The sequence below is a fragment of the Melanostigma gelatinosum genome, assembly GCF_949748355.1.
Source record: "Melanostigma gelatinosum genome assembly, chromosome: 4".
Taxonomy (NCBI): Eukaryota; Metazoa; Chordata; class Actinopteri; order Perciformes; family Zoarcidae; genus Melanostigma; species Melanostigma gelatinosum.
The window spans coordinates 23,952,589-23,976,624 of NC_136637.1; the positions used below are offsets into that span (position 1 = coordinate 23,952,589).

General features: G+C 43.5%; 1 protein-coding gene across 5 annotated transcripts; it reads left to right on the forward strand.

The window, feature by feature from the left end:
* Window positions 1-398: 398 nt before the first annotated feature.
* On the forward strand, window positions 399-23,554 carry ap3d1 (adaptor related protein complex 3 subunit delta 1). 5 transcript variants are annotated; one of them, XM_079267414.1, is made up of 35 exons: window positions 399-659; window positions 3,411-3,506; window positions 4,193-4,273; window positions 4,514-4,594; window positions 4,689-4,796; window positions 4,974-5,103; window positions 5,619-5,758; window positions 6,136-6,209; window positions 6,307-6,356; window positions 6,514-6,563; window positions 6,963-7,011; window positions 8,787-8,932; window positions 9,324-9,472; window positions 9,588-9,818; window positions 10,446-10,677; window positions 10,798-10,943; window positions 11,164-11,305; window positions 11,721-11,792; window positions 11,943-12,018; window positions 12,240-12,439; window positions 12,789-12,862; window positions 13,236-13,259; window positions 14,614-14,782; window positions 15,004-15,150; window positions 15,586-15,639; window positions 17,217-17,327; window positions 17,583-17,753; window positions 18,078-18,125; window positions 18,729-18,749; window positions 19,089-19,278; window positions 19,452-19,540; window positions 19,901-19,986; window positions 20,132-20,253; window positions 20,537-20,616; window positions 20,738-23,554. In XM_079267414.1, the coding sequence occupies exons 1-35, from the start codon at window positions 564-566 to the stop codon at window positions 20,831-20,833; spliced, it is 3,831 nt and encodes a 1,276-aa protein (XP_079123540.1). In that variant the 5' UTR covers window positions 399-563; the 3' UTR covers window positions 20,834-23,554. The 5 variants fall into 5 exon arrangements, with proteins under 5 accessions (XP_079123540.1, XP_079123541.1, XP_079123543.1 ...); XM_079267415.1 differs by lacking the exon at window positions 18,729-18,749; XM_079267417.1 differs by lacking the exon at window positions 15,586-15,639.
* Window positions 23,555-24,036: the final 482 nt, after the last annotated feature.

The window sequence follows — 24,036 nt, forward strand, 5'->3', positions numbered from 1 at the left end:
TTTGCTCTACTTGTATAAAATACTGTTTTACCAACCACAGCATCTCCATATAATTGGTTATTTGTGGGACAAAATGATTTGTCAACCTTCTTATTTGTGATACAACTCCACTGACTTGCTTATGACCGTGGGGCTCATTCACAGAAGTTACCTGCCAATATTATGAGGAATTACCACCAAACTAATAGCTCTTTCATTGTTATTGAATATAGTTTGTTCGTTTCAAATGTACGATGTCATAAAACATTGTTGCTTCTTGTAAACAGTGGGACTAGACCTTTAATTCCACTGGTTCCCATCTGGGCAGTCTCACATAATACTCAAAGTCAGCTGACTTAAGACGCCATTTTGTCAGCCATTTCCTCCACTGATCCATCGCCAGAGTCTCTGTCCCGGCCTCAGCTTCATCTGCCCGGGCTTTGGTAAACAGCAGCAGACCGTCCTGCACAACACACGGTACCCGGGTGGATGAGAGACAGTCTAGAGGGTCGGTCGGTACCCACTAGACCTCTGGAAGGCGCTTGGCCCCGCAGGACAAGAAGTGGTCCAAGTCACAGGCGAATATGGCTCTGAAGATTGTCAAAGGGAGCATCGATCGGATGTTCGATAAAAACCTTCAGGATTTAGTACGTGGCATCAGGAATCACAAGGAAGATGAGGTAAAAAACAACGAGCAAAACGCTGTCACCTGAAATATTTTAAACCTTACATTCATTACGTTTTTTTTAACTCAACACAAGAACCGTTATCGCTGAGCAGCTAGCTAACGTTAATAGCTAACGCGCTAGGTTAAGTTGACGCTAGGTTAAGTTGACGTTAGGTTAGCTGGCAGGCTAACGATAGCGTCAACTAGCTAACAGTCACTTAAAAACAGTTTTCAGCGTCTAACGGTCATTTAACGTTTGTTAAATAACCTGTTCGGGAGTGCATGATGTTGCTAACTTTGTAGTGACGTTACATGTACGGTTTTTAAGCTAACGTTTGTTGCTGACAGCTAGCAAAACCTAGCTAGCTAACTGTCAGACTAACTGTTATAGAGGAAGCAGCTCGATAGATTATTATCACAATTCATCAGGATTAATATACTTTTGGGCGATCACACCAGAGAGTACTGCTGAATGTGAGAACCATCTCTCCATGAGGCAACCACCGCTAACTGAATCAGCTGTTGGCCTTAAGTGACTCATTCATTATGGGGAGAAGTATCCAGATGATCTCTCTCACTTAACGGCTATGTGAGTTTAGGAGACCACAGTCACTAAGTGTATTGAATGCATGACGTGATGCTCTGAAGTTCAGAAGGTAAAAGAGGCCTAACTTGTATTTATGTGCACATCACGCTTAAACATGCAGATACGACCATTCTGGGTGTTTTTATACATAAAATTGCATCTTTGATAAATAGAAATGAGTCAGCCAGCTCAGTTTTGAAACATCCCATCAGTGACTGAAGGGGAGCTCATCCCTGTCACAGCTAACGTTATGTGTGGGTGATGATGACAGACGGGTTCATCACAGCACCTAGACCCGCCTCAGTGGGAGTCAGGTGGGATGGGCCAATAGAGGGCACTGTTTTGGGGGGCAGCCACGTCTCAAGCTCTCACATCAGCATGTTTGCTTTGTCTGACCCTGTTCCTGCTGGGAAACATGGCAGTTGGAGGAGAGGGTTAGGGGTATATAAGGCAGGTTCCCTTGGTTGTTGTTGCACAGAGCTGCGGTGCTGTGCACACCTGTCTCGAGCTGTATGTCAGGTGTGAAATGTAGAGGTAGCGTGTCTAACCTGAGGGCAACTTTTGGATCTATGTGGCAGATTTGTCCTTCTCACCTGAATACCAATTTACAAGCATTTTAGGCTAAACCACTAGATGTAATCATCTATATATATATATATACACATTTTCCTTGATTATTATGTCATCGAACATTTGTATCTTAATATTTTTGGTCAATTAAGCACTTAGCTTGCTTGTTGCTCGAGGCTATCCATGTGTGATCTCTTGATTCAGTGTATGAGCTGAGATGTTCACCAGATGTAACTCAACCCGGGCAGCCTAGATAACATGGTGGTTGCCCAGTCAACAGTGGACAGCTTGCTGAAATATTAATACGCTTTGAGTGTGTGTGCGCATGCCTGAGTGTGTTGACTTTTTCCTGGTCTGCCCACAGTTTGTTTTTCATGTGTGTGCCGACTCCCTGTGTGGCTCATTCATTCACTCTCCCTCCCACGTCTTTGGAACAGCCAGCATATTGTAGGAAGGGTGTGAGGATGTCCTGATGTGTCATTCTGGGAGATTAGTTATTGAATTTTAGGTATATTTGTCATTGGCGTCTGTTAAAAACAACAAAAACAAAAGGTGTAGCGCTAGTTAGCTTCTCTCATCCTTTTTTCTTCCAGTTATCTTCAGCTAAGTCTGCATCACTGGCTCAGATTATCTTTCTAACTATTTCAGTTATTTCAATGGGCTTTCAAAGTGTGACGCAGAAGCGCTGTGTGTATGTGCGTGTGTGTGTCTGGTGATCTTGTGTTGAATCCCTCTATGCCCCCTCCTCCAGCCCGGCTAGCCACAGTTTCACCAGGAGCAGCATTGGCAGAGCACAGTACCCCCCCCCCCCCCCCTCTTGCTGTCATTGTGCTGTCTCATGACTGCACACACATGACCAGCACACACTCACACTCTACAGAGCGATATGTGTGTGTTTGTTTTTGCAAGGTTGCTCCTCAGCAATGGTTGACTGATTGCTCTGTTTAGAGGTCTAACTGAGCTTGCTCTCCACTCTTAAATCAAATGTACCTTCTGCTCTTTCTATTTCATTGAACTCTAATGTGTTATAACAGGGTAGTAAGAACACTGGAAACACAAATTTTGTTAAAATGCATTAAGGGATGGAAGAGCTGTTGAGTCACTTATTACCATTAGAATTGCATAAGATAACCTGTGTAATTAGGGATTGAATCTTTTGCTCATGTTTGTTATGTTTTGCCCTGTAAGCATTGGCCTCACATGTACCGTATTTAAGCGGGATCAAGCCATCATGCCATTGCAAGATGAAAAATCTCACAGACGAGTGGTGTGTGTATGTCGGTACACACACCTCAAAATTATGTATTTCAGCACTTTGCATCACTTTAAATCTAACCCCAATGACTCGTGACTTGAGTTTGACTGACGACTTAAAGCCCAGAATTAAAAGAATTTGGCTGACGCCAGAAGCATATTCAGAGACGCAGCCTGCGTAATACTTCAATAAAGTCTAGGCCTCCTCTGCCGACTGGTGCATTGCAACAACAGACAGACCAGGGTTTTTCCAGCTCGTTCCTGGTGCCTTAGTAGCAGTCTCCCTCTCCGGATATCACTCCACCTAATCTGATCTGGTGTCTGTTGTTTGTCCTCTCCTTTGTCTGCCCTCAGGCCAAGTACATCTCCACATGCATCGATGAAATCAAACAGGAGCTCAAGCAGGACAACATCGCTGTCAAGGCCAATGCTGTGTGCAAGCTCACCTACGTAAGACCTCTCGACACCCTCCACAGAATCACTGACTCTTTCGTGAATGATGAAATACACCATCACTGTTTAGTTCTCAGTGTTAGCTCACCTGTGATTCTTTGGATAGACACACACACAGACCATGTGGTTGCTTTGGGGCACTTAAACACAATGCCGGTCTTTTATTCTCACAGCATTATCAGGGTAATCAATTCAATATTCAACCACCAAGATTAACAAATAAGAAAATGAATCAAACAAAACGGATGTGCTTTGATTCATAAGAATGTGGATTGTATTTAGACTTTTAAGCAGATAAGAAGTATATTCTTATTTACGTATCTTAAATTAACTTAAATGCAAGCTAGGGAAGATTTCATGCTCTTCAAATGTGGCATGTTGCGTTCATACATTTTTATAAAGCAGGTACAAGACTGCATGCACAAATGTTGTTTTGTGGCTGAAGGTTAGTCAATATACAGCCTAATAGCTTGTTGATAAAAGTGTGTAATTTCTCATTCTCATTCTATTCATAGCCCAGGCTCACATTTAGGTTTCAATGGCTTTTTGAAACTGGGGATCTGCGCCCGCTTTCAGCTCAAATTATTTAGCCTCCCTCTGCACCTCAGCGTCAGCTTCGATCCCCCCGTCCTCCTTTTATTCACCGACATCCCTCGCCGTCTCTTTTCCTTTCTGTGTTACAGCTTCAGATGCTGGGCTATGATGTCAGCTGGGCCGCTTTCAATATCGTTGAAGTCATGAGCTCCTCCAAGTTCACATACAAGGTAACGATCGAACGTATTGGAAATGCAGAATCATTAAACCTGGTCACTTAACGGATTAATGGTCATGATGCTATGACTGATTGGTACGCCCAAGTGTAGTTTTGTCAGGAAATTGAATACATCTCACGAGCTGTCCTCTTCTGTACCATTTTAGTCAATTTCTCCACATACACACTCAAAAATGTGCTGCTGCTGTAGACCTCCATGTAATTCTTTCTGCTTTCCTTTTTTTCCCTACAGAGGATTGGCTACCTGGCGGCCTCGCAGTGCTTTCACGAGAGCACTGATGTCATCATGCTGACAACCAATCAGATCCGAAAGGTCAGTGCTTCCTCTGGCGCACTATGAATATCTTTTGACTTCTTTTTTTTTTTTCCATCCCTCGTCCAACCTTTTTCTTTTTTTTCTCTCCCAGGACCTCAGCAGTCCCAACCAGTATGACACAGGTGTCGCCCTCACCGGCCTCTCTTGTTTTGTGACCCCTGACCTGGCTCGGGACCTGGCCAATGACATCATGACACTGGTGAGTCACGGAGAGTATGTAAAGAGGTTTACCAACAAGTACTTGTGCTCTTTAGTTTTCCATTTCTGGCTACAGTTAGCTTCCCTCGTTAACTCCTCCTGGGTCTTCATTTACCCCAGAACATTCAGTCAAGAAGAATATTTATTCCTTTTTCTACTTTCCCCCCCCCCGCCCTAGATGTCCCACACTAAACCCTACATCAGAAAGAAAGCGGTGCTGATCATGTACAAGGTGTTTCTGAAGTACCCAGAGTCCCTGCGACCCGCTTTCCCCCGGCTCAAGGAGAAACTGGAGGACCCAGACCCAGGTACCGGGACAGACGCTGCATTCAGTCTGTTATGGAGCAAGCTTGTGCTCTTGTCACCTGAACCCTGTGAATTATTCAGCAACTAAGAATATGAGATTAAGGAAGGCTCCTTTGTGACACTGCCACGGCTGTCTGGGAAATATTCAACAACTCAACGGGACTATTTCTGATGTGCAGACAAAAACATCTCAAAGGGCATTTATCTGACTTCATGGCATGTGACCAGGACCGTTCCAGCGGTGTCACACTGTGCATCAGTGAGACAATATTTACTAGTCTGAGATTCTGAGAGGGCGTTGTTGTAAAAGCTGCTTTCAACTGATGTCAAAAGGATATTTCAAATGTGATGTGAGGTGAAAACAGACAAAAAGCTCAGAAAATAGATTTTATACATTAAAATGTTTTTTCTTTGCCTTTGTTATACTGCTACAATATCGCACATCATTGTTTTGTAGCCATAGGTAATTCACCATAACTCCAATAAACGCATCAAATTAAATTTTTTCTTTGTTAAGGTGTCCAGTCTGCAGCAGTAAATGTTATCTGTGAGCTGGCTCGGAGGAATCCCAAGAACTACTTGTCTCTGGCCCCACTCTTCTTCAAACTCATGACCTCGTCTACTAATAACTGGGTTCTCATTAAGATCATCAAGCTGGTGAGTCAACAGGATACAGGGAACTGGAGTTTCTGGAGTGCTGGTGAATGATTACATCAGGTCTTAAATGGAGCTGCCATGCTCTTTGTTAGCGTGGATAAACAGCCATGGCTTTGTGTGACGCTAGCAGTATTGCAGCAATCATACAGGGATACATCCATTTTAAAAGAGGAATTGATACTAGTTCCTTCACCAACATAAGAGGTTGCATTGCTGAGCAAGTTGTATTTATGGGAGCAGAAGCACCATACAAGTAAATTATTTCCCATTTTCACAATAATACTCCTAAAAAGACAGTTTAAATTGATCAAAAAGTTTTAATTCTTCTGTGAGACGTAATCTACTGTGTGTCATGGCGCTCCTTGTTTGTTTCACAGTTCGGTGCGCTCACTCCTCTGGAGCCGCGGTTGGGGAAGAAGCTGATCGAACCTCTGACCAACTTAATCCACAGGTGAGATGAAGTCCCTGAACAATGAACTGTTTCACAGTGGGTAAAGCTGTTTGATCCGACGGGTATATCAATAATAATCTGCCCTCCTCTCTCACAGTACCTCCGCCATGTCTCTGCTGTATGAATGTGTCAACACCGTGATTGCAGGTCAGTACTTTTATTCAACGTGTGCAATGTAGTGGTCTCATTCATTTATTGTGTGCTTTTTTGCTGTATTTCAGTCAAGTAAAATCCACGTCTTAAAACTTTAAAAGATGTTTTAGTTTACATTCGGCTCTAATTGCTTACTTTGTCCCCCGTGCAGTGTTGATTTCCTTGTCCTCTGGGATGCCTAACCACAGTGCTAGTATCCAGGTAAGCCTCTGAGGTCCACTCCTCATTTCCTGTGGTTGGATATTGATATCGATCATAACCTTTTTCCAACCCAGTTGAACCACAACGCATGCTTTCACCATGTTCCTTTCTGTTTCACAAGTCTGTCTGTTCAAACACGTTTAACGTAGAGACACAGCAACTATAGGACAAGCGAGCAGGTCTCATGGAGTTGTTTTTCCTCTTTCTTTCAGTTGTGACAGTAATGCATGAACAAAATCATTTTTGCACCATTGAATATAAGCCCCATTTCTCCCACCTTGGTTTGTCTCCTTTATGATTTCTATGACAAAGACTGAAACTGGTGTAGAAAGGTTAACAGAGATGTTAATGGCTCCACCCCCCCCCCCCCCCTTCTCTTGCTCTCGTTCTCTGTTTCAGCTCTGTGTGCAGAAACTGCGAATCCTGATAGAAGACTCGGACCAGAACTGTGAGCCCTCTGTCAATGCCTGCAGTGTGTCATTTTCTCATTGTCTGCGTGTTTCTGACTATGGAACAGTCCACCCTCTTAGACCACGATAATGTAGACCCCCTGACTCTAGATAACTCGAACATCATGATAGTCCCTCTCTCAATTAGGGGGCCTGCATAGAATACCATTTCCTTAAAGTCACGATAACCCTTTCACACACAATTCCTTCCTACACTCCCTTGCACACTTCCAGTTGAAGCTGAGAATACTGCATCCAGCCATTCGAGTTATCTGGACATCCATACATAGACAGCTTTGTGTGTGCAGTAGACCATAGACCTCCGATGTTAACAGAGCAGACTGTGGACCTGTGGTTTTAGGTTTTGTTTGTCCTTTTACCGCACCTCATAGTCATGCTTTAGCTACGGCACTTTCAAATACATTGGTAAGTTAAGTAGGTGAAAGATCACAGCTTCCCTAGATTTTGAAGATATCGTGCTGATAGAATCAGGAAGTGACAAAACTAAAGAAGGAAGAGGCCATGTTGGAAGTCAACATTTTATATGCAAGCAAAATATATAGCATTAGATGTATTGCAGTCTACTAAAACGTACGTCTCTGTTTTAGATGCATTGTGTGTTGATGCAATAGTCAGTCTCACATTTTATCACATTGTGTCCTGCACTGACCAGGCTCACCTTACCCCCCCCAAGGTCACTACCACATGCACACACTTATTGATCCAAAAACCTGAGAGCCTTGTCTTTGCTAAATTAGATGATAGACGGAAGGCTGTGATTCAGCAGATTTTTGAATTGTTAGAACTTTGTTTGGTGAGTAGGAAAAGCTGCCGAGGGTTCGACGGAGGGTGAAGCAAAACAAAACTACCGTGCCCAGTGTGTGTGTTGTACCGTGTGTGATTGTGTGTCCTTTCCATATTTCTGTTTGTTTTGTGTTCCTTTCCTTTATGATATTTACTTTGAGTCATTTCCATATGTTTTTTTATAGATTATTCAATCTATAACACAACAGTATTTTGTTCATATTATATGAACAGATAGATATTTTCTAGATACACAAAGTTTGGCCTGACCGAGTGACTAGATGTAGGGGAGTGTAGTAGTAGTAGTAGTAGTAGTAGTAGTAGTAGTAGTAGTAGTAGTAGTAGTAGTAGTAGTAGTAGTAGTAGTAGTAGTAGTAGTAGTAGTAGTAGTAGTAGTAGTAGTAGTAGTAGTAGTAGTAGTAGTAGTAGTAGTAGTAGTAGTAGTAGTAGTAGTAGTAGTAGTAGTAGTAGTAGTAGTAGTAGTAGTAGGAACTGAAATAAGTAGTCAAGTTTCCAAATCATTCTCTGTCCTCTGGAATCAAAGGAGTTCTGGAAAAAATACTTTTTCTACCACCAGGTATTGTATTGATTCTCTAACTGCAGTAAGGAGATAGTCAGTCAGTTTTATAAATGATAGCAGCTTGAATAAGAAAATATAACAACAACCTTAATTGTTAAAGTGGCAATCATCAAGATATCAGTCCTGGTTGATTTGGTGACACCCTATTTACAGTTTGTAACAGCAGATACTACAGGTCCCAGAATACAGGGGGCAGCAAAACAACTCGATTTTAATAAAGAAGCCGGGCAATAATTGGCCTCCGATAGTCATTAAGACATTTATTTAAAATGAAAATCTTCAAGACTGCCACTTTAATGCAGAGAATAATGTCAGCTGATACAAGAGCTACCGGTGCCGTATATATCTGTTTTGAAATACGCCGAGTCTGAAATATGTTTGTCTTTGTAGTGAAGTACCTGGGCCTGCTGGCCATGTCAAAGATCCTAAAGACCCACCCCAAGTCAGTGCAGTCCCATAAAGACCTCATCCTCCAGTGTCTGGACGACAAGGACGAGTCCATCCGCCTGAGAGCTCTGGACCTGCTCTACGGCATGGTACGAAGCAAAGACGTTTGTTTTTACACATCAAGATTTGTCAGTCAATTCTCAGTTTAGGTGAAGTTACTTACTCCGATTTTTAGTGCCAGATTATCTCGGTTCTTAGCTGGCCAGAATAGCTAATAGGTGGAGTAGAAACATCTGCAGGAGGTGTTAATGCAATACCAGTGGTTGTGATATTATTTGATGTCATATGACACAATTCTGTGATTTGTTCTCTGTACACGATATAACAGTCAATTGTGGTATTCATTTTAATTAAAGCTGGTTTTTTTTTTTTGTTTTGTTTTATAGAAAGTATCTGTCTCTCTCTCTGTCTCAGTCGAACAAATGATCTTTAAAAGATTTCCATTTCTGCGTCTAAATTTGAGCCTTGTTGCTCTCTCAGGTGTCCAAAAAGAACTTAATGGAGATTGTAAAGAAGCTGATGCTGCATGTGGACAAAGCAGAAGGAACCACCTACAGAGATGAGCTGCTCACCAAGATCATAGACATCTGCAGCCAGAGCAACTACCAGTACATCACCAACTTTGAATGGTCAGTTGCTCCACACCAGCGTTGTCTTAAATTTCACTCCTAATTCTGTGAATTTAGTTTGACGTCACTCTACGACTTGATTCTTCAACTGTACCTCTTCATATCTGCTCTCCAGGTACATCAGCATCCTGGTGGAGCTGACCCGGTTAGAGGGCACACGACACGGCCACCTCATTGCCTCCCAGATGCTGGATGTGGCTATTCGGGTCAAAGCCATCCGGGTCTTTGCTGTTGCCCAGATGGCCACTCTGCTGGACAACGCCCACCTGATGACAGGCAACGTGCAGCGGAAGGGCATCTGTGAGGTGTTGTACGCAGCAGCCTGGATCTGCGGGGAATTCTCGGAGTACGTTGATTTTTGTCGTTGGGATGCACACTGACACACACTGGTATACACTGACTTAAGTAAAAGAAGACATGAACATAAGAAGGGAGCCATTCCCACAATAAGGGAGGTTAACCTGAAGTAATTAAAAAATGCTGCATAAATGTTATAACTGCATTATGATAATAATAAGTTCTCCCGTGGGCCAAGTTGCCTTTAACAATGAATCCATAGGGAGAGATGATTGACAGCTTGGTTCAGTTACTGTGCTTCCCACCTCTGTGTTTCCTTCATCTTTAATTGTCCAAGTTGACAGTTGACACAAGCTCTCGTTTTCTTTACACACTCTGCAATGCTAATCTGTGTCTCTAAATTGGCCACAGTGACACTTGTGTTATCTTTTTACTTGTCAAAAGAAACAAACAACTTTCGTTTCATATTATATATGAATGAAAGGGTTTTCAGATTTGTAGGTTGTGTCAGTTGATGGACACTTTAGCTGCTTTGTTTAGAACATTTTTAATTTTATTTTTTAGAGGATCAAAGAACTTCTTTTCAAGAAATAATAACGAAATATTGCCTCAGTGCTGTGCTGGAAATTGCATCAGTGTTCTGATTAAACTTCTCTAATCCGCCTCCTCTCCGTAGACACCTGGACAACCCGATGCAGACGCTAGAGGCCATGCTGCGGCCAAAGGTGGCCACCCTACCGGGCCACATCCAGGCAGTGTATGTGCAGAACGCAGCCAAGCTGTTTGCCACCGTGCTGAAGAACCAGGAGGGGAACACGGAAGGCACCGCGGCACAGGAAACCAGCCAGCTGATGATAGACAGGCTGCCGCTGTTTGTCCAGAGCGCCAACCTGGAGGTGCAGGAGAGGGTAAGATGGAGACATGCATACAAGTCACTCGTATACCTCAAAAAGGTTGCCCACTACATACAGATGTTGATAAATGTCTGCTAATCTCCCTGTCTGCCTCGCCCTCTCTCGTGTCCTCAGGCATCTTGCATCCTGCAGCTGGTCAAGTACATCCAGAAACTGCAACAGAAGGACGTAGAAGTAGCGGAGGAAGTCATCGCTCTGTTCGCTGGAGAACTCAACCCTGTAGCTCCCAAAGCACAGAAAAAAGTGCCTGTTCCTGAAGGGTGAGTTTGCTCAGTACATGAGGAACACACACACATTAAAACGGTTATTAACACTGCATTATGACACAGTTTGACATGAATGTATTTCTAATCTTTTTGAGTAAAACCCGTAGGACTTGTTCATACCATCGTGCTCCACCAGCAGGTTTTAGCAGAAACGTGTACGGTAATGTGTCCATCAGTGTTGACCAGTGAACTTTAAGTGAGTTTGTTTGTGCAGTCTGGATTTGGATGCCTGGATCAACGAGCCTCCATCTGAGAGCGAGTCTGAGGACGAGCAGCCCAAGGCTATTTTTGCCAAGGAGGAGACCAAACACTCCCGCCCCCGCCACACAGAGGTGGACGAGAAAGAGCTGGCAAGGGTGAGCTGGTCGATGATCGTTGCATTGCTGAGCTGAACAAGCAACATTGTTTTATGAATAGTGTAATTGTACAGTAGTACATATATTTATATATATATATATATATTACACCGCTTGTAACTTGAAGGTAGCAGGCAGACAAGTGATATAACTGCATTACATTTACAAAAAACATGCATCGCTTTAAAATATTGACGTCGTTTTCAGCATCAACATCATTGATTACACCGACTGATCCCGGTAGCGTTTAGTGTTTTTCAATCTAGACAAGATCATGCAGTCCTTATCTTCAAAACAATATTGAAGTTCTACTGTGAATCTGTTTGCCAGTGTGGTTTCCCTCTAATGCTAAACCGAGGTCAGCCGTGCCTTTGTTGATTAATTCATGCAACTGTTTTTGTTTTTGTTCCCCCAGAGGAGAGAAGTCAGAAAGCAGGAGCAAGCCAGCAACCCGTTCTACATCAAGGCCTCCCCATCCTCTCAGAAGGTGTGCTCACCCAGTCTTTTTCACTGCACACGTCTCTGCTGAATCCAGTCTGTTGTATACGAAATAATTACAGTGTGTCGAATACCTGTAGTTGAAAATACATACACGAACACACAAGTCGTGTTTTAAATTCATGTCGTCTTTGTGTAGGTGTACCAGGAGGCTCCCGGAGTGGACCACATCCCAGTCGTGCAGATTGACCTCAGTGTGCCTCTCAAAGTCCCAGGTAGCACACGCTGTTACGACACTACCACAAGACACTCATTTCACACTAGCAACTTTCGAAATTAAAATGGCTTATTTTACAGCAATCATACTCGATGTCATGCTGTAATTCATTTAGAATGAACTATAATTTGGCGAATTGTCTTTGGCAAATCCGACCCCACCGTGACGTAGTATATTAGTAATAAGACATCATACATGTTGGTGTCCTCTCTCCCACAGGTCTGCCGATGTCTGACCAGTACGTGAAACTGGAGGAGGAGCGTCGGCAGAAAGACAGAGCGGACAAGAAGAAGAAGGAGAAGAAGAAGAGGAAAGAAAAGCGCAGCGGACGAGGGAAGAAACATGATTCAGGCCCCGAGAGCGAGGAGGACATCACGCCTGCGCACATGGTCGACATCGTTACCGAGGAGATGCCAGAGGTACAACGGAGCTGTATTAAAGGCATCATGACTCGTAGTATTAAAATACTTCGGATTTCAATGTAATTATGGACATCACGCACAGTATGGGTCGTTTGTACTCTACCGAAGACTGGAGTTCAATGTAAAACGATGTTTGTTCCAAACTGTGAACGTGTGGACATGAATCTCAGTCAGAAGTAAATACCATAGTTGTTTACTTGGTCGTTTGGGTTCTTCGCTCCGAGACTACTGAGACTGGAAGTCAATATCTCTACAGATCGCATCACATTTTGCGTGTTGCGAATATAGATTTACTTTGAAAGTTATTAACTGTGTGTTATTGATTTTGACCCTCTCATTACTTCAGAATGCCTTACCCAGTGATGATGATGACAAAGATCCCAATGACCCTCACAAAGCCCTGGACATCGACCTCGACAAGTGAGTCCACACAGTGGAGATGTACCTGGACTCTACATAAGCTCTTGTGTAAATTTCACCACGGACATATTGTTAGTTGCTGAAACCCATCATTTACGTATCTGAAGGGGCTAATCAGCCAATCGTTGAAACTTTGATGTTCTGTCTAAATCTAGAGCTGAGGAACACTAACGTTGAATCTTGAATGTCTTTTTTTTTAAATCTGGCTATCTTCTCAGTCTGATTTATTTCCTGACCTTCCCGGCCGTAGAGTCACAGGCGACGTGACTCGGCCCTTTCCCTCCTCTCACTCCTTCTCATGGCGTTCTGCTTTCTGCTTCCTCTTTTCTATGCCTACACACACACACCCATCACTGCCTCTTTGTGTGGGCAGCTTGGTGGAGATGGCTGGGCGAAGGTGAGTAGCACCCCAGCTGCAGGAGCTGGGCTCCTGACTATTCATGGATGAACCTCTCTCGCTCTCGCTCTCGCTCTCAAAATAGTTGTCTTGCTCCTATCACTAACATAGCTGTTGAGTCTATCCAGGTAGTCTGCAGCACCTGCTCCGTTTTTATGCTGCTCTTTCCCAATATTTTGAATGTCTTTCATTGTCGCCTTTGACCTAGTCTAACATCTATAACCCTTTTCTCTGACCCTGCTTCTTTTTTTAACTGCTATAAGCTTGACAATATCAGCAGCATATCATTTCTAAACAACCTGTTCTACGATTGCTCTGTCTTTCAAAGAAGAAGAAGGTATATCTCTAATAACAGTTGGTCCATATTTAACAAAGATTATTTTTAACTGGCTGCTGCTGATTTTCTCAGAACTTAACTTTCACCACCTGTCCTCCTGGAACAGACTCCTAAAAGCATGTTGGCACTCAACACCATCAGCATCAATCTGCTTTTAGGAAACTCATCCCAGGAGTTAGGTACTCTAATTCTTTTGCCAACATTTCCCAGATCCTCCTCAGTTCGGCAGACTTACCATGCCTCCAAATTGTCACCAGCTGTTTTTTTTTTTAAGCCAGCTGCCTGCCTTTGGTGGAAATAACAAGCACATGTGCCTTGAGACCAATGCGATGTTTTACAGTAGATCATTTCGAATTGTTTTGATAGTATATGAGGTTAAACTCGTATTTAAGGCCAAGAAATGAAAAAAAAGAGTAAAGATTGTGCTGGATTTCTTGTAGACATCTGGAGGAAACTGTCTGTAGAACATACATTTCTGTCATGGCTGTCCGTTGCTAAAAAATCTCCCTCAATGTAATGAAAATTAAGCAATACAAATAGTTATTTCTAGAAAGTAGTGAATGCATCTTGATAATTTCAAAAAAGCACAAGCATTATTATCCAAGGCCTGAAAGAGAGCGGTGTGCCTTTTAGAGAATAACCAGCAGGGGGCTGCAGTGCATGTGGTTATTGCTTTAAAGGGCCAGGCTTGGGGGAATACACTTGGCAGCTCCTATTAGTTCAATATGGAGGAATTTATTGGTGTCGTTTCTATTTGTTGGGGAAGTTCCAGTGCTTCTAGCTCTGCCAGACGAATGGCTTAACGCAACGCTTTGAATGAGACCTGGCTGCTGCGCAGTGCAGAACACGTGCCTGAATACTGCACCCTACGAACCGCTGTGCACCTTTTCTAACACTACCAGAAAATACAGTATTTTTCAGATGATGGCACCGACTCCAGGTGGACCGTAATCTCATCATAAATCCTGTTCTACACAAAAGTCAAAAATGTGTGTCTCTGCGTTTCCGTTCGTCCAGGCCACTTGCCGACAGTGAGAAGCTGCCAGTCAGGTCCCATCGTGCAGCAGAGGCTCTCAAAAGCCCGGCTGAAGACGGCGACACAGAGAGTGCCGCTTCACAGGAGCCCAAGAAGAAGAGCAGCAAAGAAAAGAGAGAGAAGAAGAAGGATAAAGACAGGGATAGGAAGGTGAGGGTAAAAGTAGTTTTCCTCCTGGAAACCAGGCTCGCCTCATTCTGTCTAACTGCTGTATGGATGTATATTTATGGAGCTGTCTGAGCGAGAGGAGGAGGAGGAGGAGGGGGGGGGGGGGGGGACATTATGATGTGATGAGTCAGAGGTTGTGGTTCTCTCAACCTTTGTTGTGACACAGAGCTGAATTCATTTGCGGGTTTTTGTTTTTTTTGCAGAAGAGCAAAGACGAGAAGAAGAAGAAGAAGAAACACAGACATGAAGAAAAGGGGGAGGATCTTCTTGGGGGTCAGGCAGACGAGCATGTGGTCCAATCAGAAGAAACCAGTGAGGTGGCGGCACCGCCCGCCTCCAGCACTGCTGAGGTATGTTCTTACAAAAGGGTGGAGCGAAGCCGTTTCTTACCTAGCAACAGAGTTTATACCTAAGATCTGACTTGACCCAGAATTCTGATTTAATTAGAAAACCTGATCGAAAGTTCATGATGAAAAATGGCTTAAGAATATCATTATATGTAATGTACAGTTTCTGCTAAAATGTTACACGCACACCGATACCTTTGATCATTTTCATTGACTCCACACTTCCATTGCTTCCCTCAGCTTGTCTTTCAATCAGCGTCAGTGATCAAGTATCTGTTTCCCAGTAGCAGACTGCAGCAGTCAAATACTTGATTTATTCATGAAATAGAACCGTGTAATCTCTGGATCCATTTTCATGAATAGTAGAAAGATACAGAACCTGTTTGGCCCTCGCCCCTCTCACCGCCGCGCACTCCTCTCCCTCCCTCCCTCTTCTAGGTTTCGGATCTGGATTTCTGGCTCTCAAACGCTCCAGTGCCCTCTAACATCCAGGTTGAGTCTCTCTTCCCCCCCCCCCTTCTCTCTCACTCCTCTCCTTATCTCTCCAGTTTATACTTTCCTCTTTCATAACTCCACGTTTTATTGATCTTCTTCAGATGTTGTTCTTTTGTTGTCTCTCTACTGCCATCAGTTTGTTTATTTTGTCACCTCACCTTTTTGACACGACTTCCTCTTTCACAGGTCACATAACGCTTTCCTCTCTCACTCTCCAGCCTTCCTATGTTTACCAGCATGTGTGTCTGTGTGCACAGTATGTGCCAGTGGTTCTCTTCCTCTGCTTTTGTTTTGCTCGCTGGGTGTCGTGTCGGCCTTGAGGTCAAAGTAGATGTCGTTATTGTTGTGCTGGTGGTGGTGAGGAGTGAGCGGAGGTTGTCTGAGTTTCCCTGGAATGTGGCTTGGAGTCGTTTTCTTTTCTTCCTGTCGCCACCGCGTCACCACATGTGTCCTTTGACTGCTTCCGTCGTGATCACATGTGGGGTCGTGCTCGTCTTTGTTTCTGTTTGACCTTTTGAGTGTCGAAACTGCACACAGAAAACATAGTTTACAATTATTCCTAGAAGTCATGTCGAGTTAAAGCTACCGTGTGGAATTTGTTTTTTGACTGCTATGGCACAATATTATTATGAACGCGTCTTCGTTTTGTTTGTACGCACATGCATGGACACGTGCCGGCGCTAGCTAGTAAACATCGATGTAAACACTTTGTTACCTCGTATTTCCCAGGTTTCCAGTCGTTATGCTAAGCTAACAGACTCTCCACCTCCATACGAGCGTCGTATCAATGTTTTCATCGACCTCTGCAATAAATTGAATCAACATATTTCCCAAAATGTCGCACTTTTCCTTTAACCGTACCAGATAGCTTGTGACATTCAACACAGTAGTGTAGCTTCCATACCTTCTCCTCTGTTGCTATTGGGTTTGTGAAAACCACGTATGTCGAGCATTTCAACTTTTATGTTTTGAGGAGTTCTGTTTTTAATCATGAGAGCTGTCGGCCCTTAAGTAAAAGCACTGTCGACCTAGAAACGCTACCCTTTAAAGACACGCCTCGACATGTCTCTTGTGGGTGAGTGTTTTTTGTATTTGTTGTCACAGTAGACCCATTGAGAGCTGCCAATAGCAGATGTGGAGGCTGTCACAAGGATCCTGTAAATCAGGGAACAGTTGACAGCAGCTAGTGTGGCTGGTTAGTACAGTCCATCCAACAGCACTAAATGATGCCACTGCACATGTTCAGATACCTACAGACATGACACACTTTTTACGCTGGTTAGAAGTCTTGTGTGCATGTGAGGCACTAGGTTTACCAAATCAGGTTGTGGTACCACAGAGCTCGTATGTTGCAGCTGAACATGAGTGACTTTTTGTTTTATGAATGAGTGAACTCCCTAACTTCGTTTAACCTCGATCAGCACCGAAGTGGCAAACACAGCTGTATGCGTCACATGCTATGGTTGCTCACTGCTAAGGCCTTTGTGTGTTTTTTGTGGTGTGTGTGTTTTTGTGGTGGTGTGTGTGTGTGTGTGTGTGTGTGTGTCTGTGTCTGTGTCTGTGTATGTGAACAGGAAGCAGCCACATTAACAGCAGCAGAAGCAGCCCCCGTGCCTGAGACTGCTTCTGGCACTGCGCCAGACTCTGAACCCGATGAGCCCAAAGACACCGAGCCGGAGGAGACTGTGAGTCCCCAGTGATGATGATGCGATAATTGCAAAGTAGAAAGTTTGGCCGTGCTGCTAGAGATTCCAGTTCACAATGACCTGACAGTACGCTGCACGCTGGCAGCTCTTATTCTCACGGGTTTGTGTAAATGATGTACCACGGACCTGCCAGTAATTGTGTGATCTCTGGAGGAGTATCTCTGCCAGTAACCACGTTTCATTACCAGAATATCTGATAAAACTGTTACCGTCTTCCTTGTGGGGGTTCTCAAGGATAAGAAGTCCTCCAAACACAAGAAGAAGAAGCAGAAAAGGGAGAAGGAGGAGAAGGAGAAGAAAAAGAAGAAGAAGCATCACCACCACCATCGCCACAGTGACGGAGGCGCGGAGGAGTCGGTGCAGAATGGCACGGTGGAGGAGGAGGAGGAGGAGGAGCCTCTACCGGTCAGTGTCATCAGAGTTTAACAGCCTAACCTCACTAATGTGTGAATGAAAACATTCAGCACACTCTCAGCTCAGCTTTGTATTCTATGCATCGAGGGGGAAGAAAAACAAGTCTCATGTCACTGACCTCAAAGACTCAAATAACCTGATGCTGCATTTAGGCAGTATTATTTATCGCCATTTTAATGTGTGCCTCTTGCCTCAACTGTTTAAACCACCTGACTGCACACACACACACACTGTGTGAACCAGCTCCCGTTGCCTAGTTAGCATACAGAGTGACAGAGAATGCCTGTTCTGACCTGAGCTCCTCTCTCCTTTCAGCCCATGTCCAATTACTGCCTGCTGGCTGAGAACTCCTACATCAAGATGGTGAGTGATGGCGAGATGCTTCTGAAGGAGGGACTTGTACCGCTGGGCTCGGAAAAATTCTGTTTGTCGCTCATCGTCCTAAATAGTTTTGTTCCCTATTTGGCCTCAATATAATTAGATTTCACAATATCTAAAGCTGCATTGATGCTCCACTGACGGGGCTGTTCCCACCATCAGATTGTGTTGGGCATTCTGTATTTACCCCATTTATTACATTCTTAATTAACTTTATGAGAAAGATGGATGATGAAAAGATTTGCACAAGACACGGGTTTGTTTGCCAGATTACAACACACATTTCTCTCTGCTTACTGAGAAGGAGAAACGCCTCTGATCATCTGATGGACCTTGTGATGTTTGCCTTCAGTCGGCTCCGTTGTTGCGCAATAAAAATGAATCCGTAAAATGTTATTACTAATATTAAGATCCAGGTTGTGGAAAATCCTGCAAATTCTAACCGTCCTCTGCGTAGACGAATATGGAAACGATCGTGCTGATGTTTAGGCTGTTTTGTATTCATGTGAGAAGTGTCTAAGACAACAGTAGCGGTAATAAAAAAAGTGTGTATGCAGATCCTCTCCTTTTCTCTCCCTCTCTTCAAAGATGATGGAGGATGCCAATCAGGTACCAGTTGAAGTTCTGTCAGTGACAGAATATTATTAAAACACTTCTCTAGATGTGTTTCTCTCTGTTCTTGATGCTCCTAACAGACTAACTAAGGCCGACTATGTTAACGTGTCTGAGAATGATTCTGTCCTTGTGATTTTTCTCCTTGTGCTCTCTGACTGGTTTCTTGGAAACTGCAATGTGTGCTTTGGTGTTGGGTTCATAAATCAAGATTTACTGTGTGTCTACTCTAAATAATCATCGCTCTGTGAATTACAAGGCGTGAAATTTAGACGGCTCATTCCACATGGAAATTTAATAAAAATCTCTTTTTTTTTTTTTTTTTGTCCCACAAAGGAAAATGACATCCAGGGAAACCTGCAGGATGGCAGTCAGGTAGTGGTGTCTGTTATATTTGAAAACAAGTGTGACAGCTTCCTCAAATCCATGGAGTTCAACGTCCTGGACTCCCTCAACTCCAAGCTGCAGAGGGCAGAGGGTTCGGGTCCACACGATGGCCTCACCGTCCCCTTCCAACTTCCACTTGGTCAGTGATTATATGCAAAATGTTAACTTAAGTTGTTCGAGTTAATTTCCCTAAAGTCATGCACAACATACCAGTTTCTATAGTATGTGTAGAGTCATTGTGTACCTCATTGTAGTAACTATTGGGAAGTTTTGTAGAGTCTTAATTACTTAGCCGTGAACTTTTCTCTTCAGGGGTGTCCAACGAGGCGCGATTTGTCTTCACCGTGCAGAGCATCGTAATGCCACAGAAACTGAAGGGAACCCTCACCTTCATAGTAAAGGTCTGAAGGAAAACACACACTCACACACGATCATGATTCATTTTTAAAAGCTTTGATATTATCCTTTTTAGTTTATTTATTTTGCCGCTGCCATCCCAAACATGCCAAAAAGGAATTGTTGGATATTGTGGAGTTCAATTTGTGAAAGTAATTATCGATTCCGCTCAACAGTTTGGCTCCAACAGGGTGGCGTAATAGTACAGAAGCTGCGTGCTGAAGCGAGACAAGGAATCCTAACCAGCTCCAGTTTTTATTTCGGTGACTAACGCTGCACCTCGATGTCCCGCAGGCCAAAAGCGAATCGTTGAAGTGCCACATTACTGTTATTGATTATCGGCATTTGTTCTTGTGTTCCCACAGAATGAGGACTCCTCCACTCACGAGAAACTGGACTTCAAACTGCACTTTACCTGCTCATCCTACCTAATCACTACTCCTTGCTACAGGTTGGTGTTATGTCTCACACCACATTACAACCCACATTATGGAGGTGGAAAATGAATACCTGCAGTAAATGTAACAAAGGTTTGGTTATTAGTTTCTGAGTTGTCTGAGTTCTTTGTCGAGTTTCTTGTGTTTTGTTTTGGCCAGTGATGCGTTTGCAAAGCTGCTCGAGTCGGGGGACCTGAAGTGCAGCTCGGTCAAACTGGAGGGAGTCATCATGCCCTTCCACCACCTACTGGCCAAGATCTGCTTCCACCACCATTTTTCTGGTACAATATACACACCACGCCACACAATGTTTGTCTCAAGTGACAGACTTTAGCCCTAAAACATGAAGGTACCAGATGAGTAGAGTGTGCCACTTGCAGAAATCACCAATACAGTGCTTGTCAGAAATGAATGACCGTCATAGGAAAGTGTTGAGTATGTTTCTGTGTTTGTAAGCTTCTAGTAAGCCCCATGTGGTAAAGAAACATGAAGATAATCACATCATATGATTGCATGCAGTTGTTTCTGTTTATGAAACGTGTTCTTGTTATCTTGTTGGATTAGTGGTGGAGAGGGTCGACTCCTGTGCCTCCATGTACAGCAGGTCTATCCAGGGTCACCACGTCTGTCTGCTGGTCAAAACTGTGAGTGAACCAGTGAAACTTGAGATTTCTAATAACCAATTATTATGTTTAAAAAAAAAGAAGTGTGCTTTCAGATTGTGAGCTTGATTTTTCTCTCTCTCTCCGTCCCTCTTCCTCCTAGTCTGTTCAGACAGTGACCATTGACGCAAAATGTGATGAGCCGACGCTGCTTGGGAATGTGCTGGATGAGATCAAGCAGACCTTCTCTCAGTGCTGATTGTGTCCGACAGCCCCAGGGTGCCCCTGACCCCTCCATACCAACCCCCCTCCCTCGCTGAAACACAACATAATCATGTTATGAAACACTGCGGCTCGCACATCCAGTATCGCCCTATTTATTAGTCCTCAGATTCGCAACATTTCTAGCCCCTTACCTCCTTCTTCTTCAGTGTCCCACACTCTGTTATTCCGCTGCACTCTGAGCTCTGTGGTCACTCCCCGACACTTGATGTTGATTTACAGACTCGCTGTGTACATGCGCCGTCTTCTCTGCAATGCACTTTCATCTTCACTTCTGGTTTTTATTAACTTCAACAAGCCACCCTGTTCTTCCCCGACTCTGACTCTGACTCGCGCTCCTGTTTCTGGATTCCCTGCATCCTCTGCTCTGTCCCGCGTACCGCCGCCCTCCACCGTGTCGGCAGTTCAGTCTGTGACAGTTGTGTAATGTAATGTTGACAACTGGACTTTTGCTGTTGATGGTTGAATTGTGAGTTTACTGTTTTTGAAGGTTTAGTTTGTCTTTGGTTGGTTTTTGTTGTTTTGTCTCTTTTTTTTGTCTGAAACCTGTCTCTGCCTTTGTCTTGCCCCCTTCTTTCTGCCCACTAAACATCAGTGTAAATTCGTTCTGCCCTCTAAATCAGCGTGTGTGTGTGTGTGTGTGTGTGCTGCTCGGCATTGTAGTCTTGGAAAAAAAAAAAACGTGTGACTGACTCTCTTAGACTGGTCCGAGCTGGATGAATTGGGGCACTCACCTGCTCACAGTTAGCAGCCGCAGTGAGAATAGTGCAGAGATGAAACCACAGCTACATATAAGGTATCTGATTTAAACTTCTGTCGGAGCCGTTGCCCCACTCGCCTTTTTGGCTCAGAGCAGATCTGCTAGTGTTGGTTCGGTGATTTGCACAGTAGATCCGTGGTTTTTGCTCTGTGCCTTAGCTGTGCAGTCTGACCTACTCCAGCGCTTCGTGAGTCTTGTAGAGCCCCCCACCCACCCCCCAAGACCTTGCAACATATCATTCCTTCAACACATCGAAGATTAATTGGAAGGCAGGAGAGTATCAAAATATTTGAATGAAACTCCAGAGTCAAAGTGTAACGTGAGATTTCTATTTCATCACAGGACAGTTTTTGCTGTGTCACCATTATCGGCCTCCTCTTCAACTCACAGATGGCTGTTATTTCTATGAAACTGCTATGGTGCTGAGGGTCCTCATTTGTGTCACCACATGGTCAAGTTAGTGACAACACAATCTGGCATGAAGCGAGCTGTCCGTGTTCTAATCACTGCCCTGCCTCGAGTGTGGCCGGCTAAGGGACAACAAAGTTACAAAATCAACGTATCTTTTCATTTTAACACAGTTGAACTTACAGTTTGCAAGTTGTGCTCGCTGTGAGCAGAGAGCATTACGCGGTCAGTGGTTTTAGGTTCCCTTTCAATCAGTATTAGGCAACGTCTCTTCCAAATTAAGGAAGCGGCCACTCTGTGAACAGCAGAGTGCAGTGCTGTCTGTCTTCATGTGAGACATTTACGCCTGTGCCACGTTGACGTTTGCATCACAGTAGCCGACACCCACCTGGCGCATACCCAGATAAACCCCCAATGTTTCTTTTCCCTTCAGATACTGCCTTGCACATTGACATGTTACAATGAACATTGACATGAACATTGACATTTTCAGAAGAAACGGGAAAACTCTGAGGTACTTGATGTTTTTAGTTTGTGTCATTCATGTCTGAGGTCACTACCCGGTCCGGCACGACTTAACCTTGTAGTAGCAAGATAAAAAACCGATTTGGTAGCGTCTCTGATCATATATATACACACACACACACACACGGCTAAGGCCCTCTTTATATCTGTCTGCTATTGTAGATAACTACTATGATAATGATGTCTGTGACCTGACGATCAGGTCGGCCATTCCACAAGATATTCTGTCCTGTGATAGAGTCTGAATACGGAAGTGATCAGCTGTAGTTCAGGAATGTCAATGGAAGATAAGTATGTATGTATTCCCTGTTCCTGAAAACGACTGATAAAAGAGGAAACGGCTCCCCTCATCATACAAGAAAAGAAAAGAAAAAGATCAGAATCGGGACAATTCCTGATTCTGATCTTTTTCTTGTGCATACTATTTGATTACAATTTGTATATTGCATGATTAGGAATGTACACTTTTTATTTCCTTTTTTTCCCTTCCTGTTCCATTGACATGCTTACAGAAGAACAACTTGTCATTCCATTTTGTCCTTTTTCTTTATAGTTTTTTTATTTTTATGAAGTTTGCTTGACCATTCTCTATTTTTGATGGTGTTGTGTTTTTATCGATTCAAAGTTCAGACGATTAAAAATAATTGATATTGTTGAATGTTTTAAATTATTAAACCCAGGGGAAGGGAGGGGGTTATGTTTGGTGTCATGACACTGAGGGCATGGGGCTCCGAATACCAAGTTGAGTAGACCAGGTCACATGAAGCAGTGTACTAAGAGGCAACACACGTTGTCTTAATTCTCTTATTGGTTCAGTTGTAGTGAGTTATTTTACCCAAGTTTGGCTTGTGACATTGAAGTATACTCTCGTATGACTCTGACTTTGGAAGGTCCTGTCTGTTTATTTCTCCATTTTCCATTATCAAGCTGTAAAATGTTTTAAAGGGGACAACCTAAATTATCTACATTCCCTTTAAGGAAGGTCAACCCAAATTGAAAAAATAAAGGCCGTAAAAAGCTGCTGTAGTCTTTTTTTATTGTGTTACAGTGAACGAATAAACGCCCACATGTGCCAAAATGTTTAAAATATCCTTTGGGAACAGAATATGTAACTGAATGAGTGAGGCGGTATGGTGTTTTATATACCTATATTTACACAGACTGTGTTTGGCATATAAACACTTGAATGTGTGCAAGATGTGCAGCTGAACGTATTGCTTTGAACTTCAATTCCCAGAAAGCTTTGCATAACAGCAGAAGTAATCGACCCCTTTACTGACTTACAGCGAGCAGTTGAGTTTAGTAAAGTTCAGCTGACATAACCGCGGGTTTTGGTGTTATAACTTATGTAGAACTAGTTTATTTGAACGCAAATGTCGCTCTTGTATGTGCGATAGCGACACACCCGAAACAAGAGACATGCTATCTTTTCGTTAGCATCACTGTCAAGCTCACCGGGATGAGTTTCCCGGTTTCCCTTTCAACAT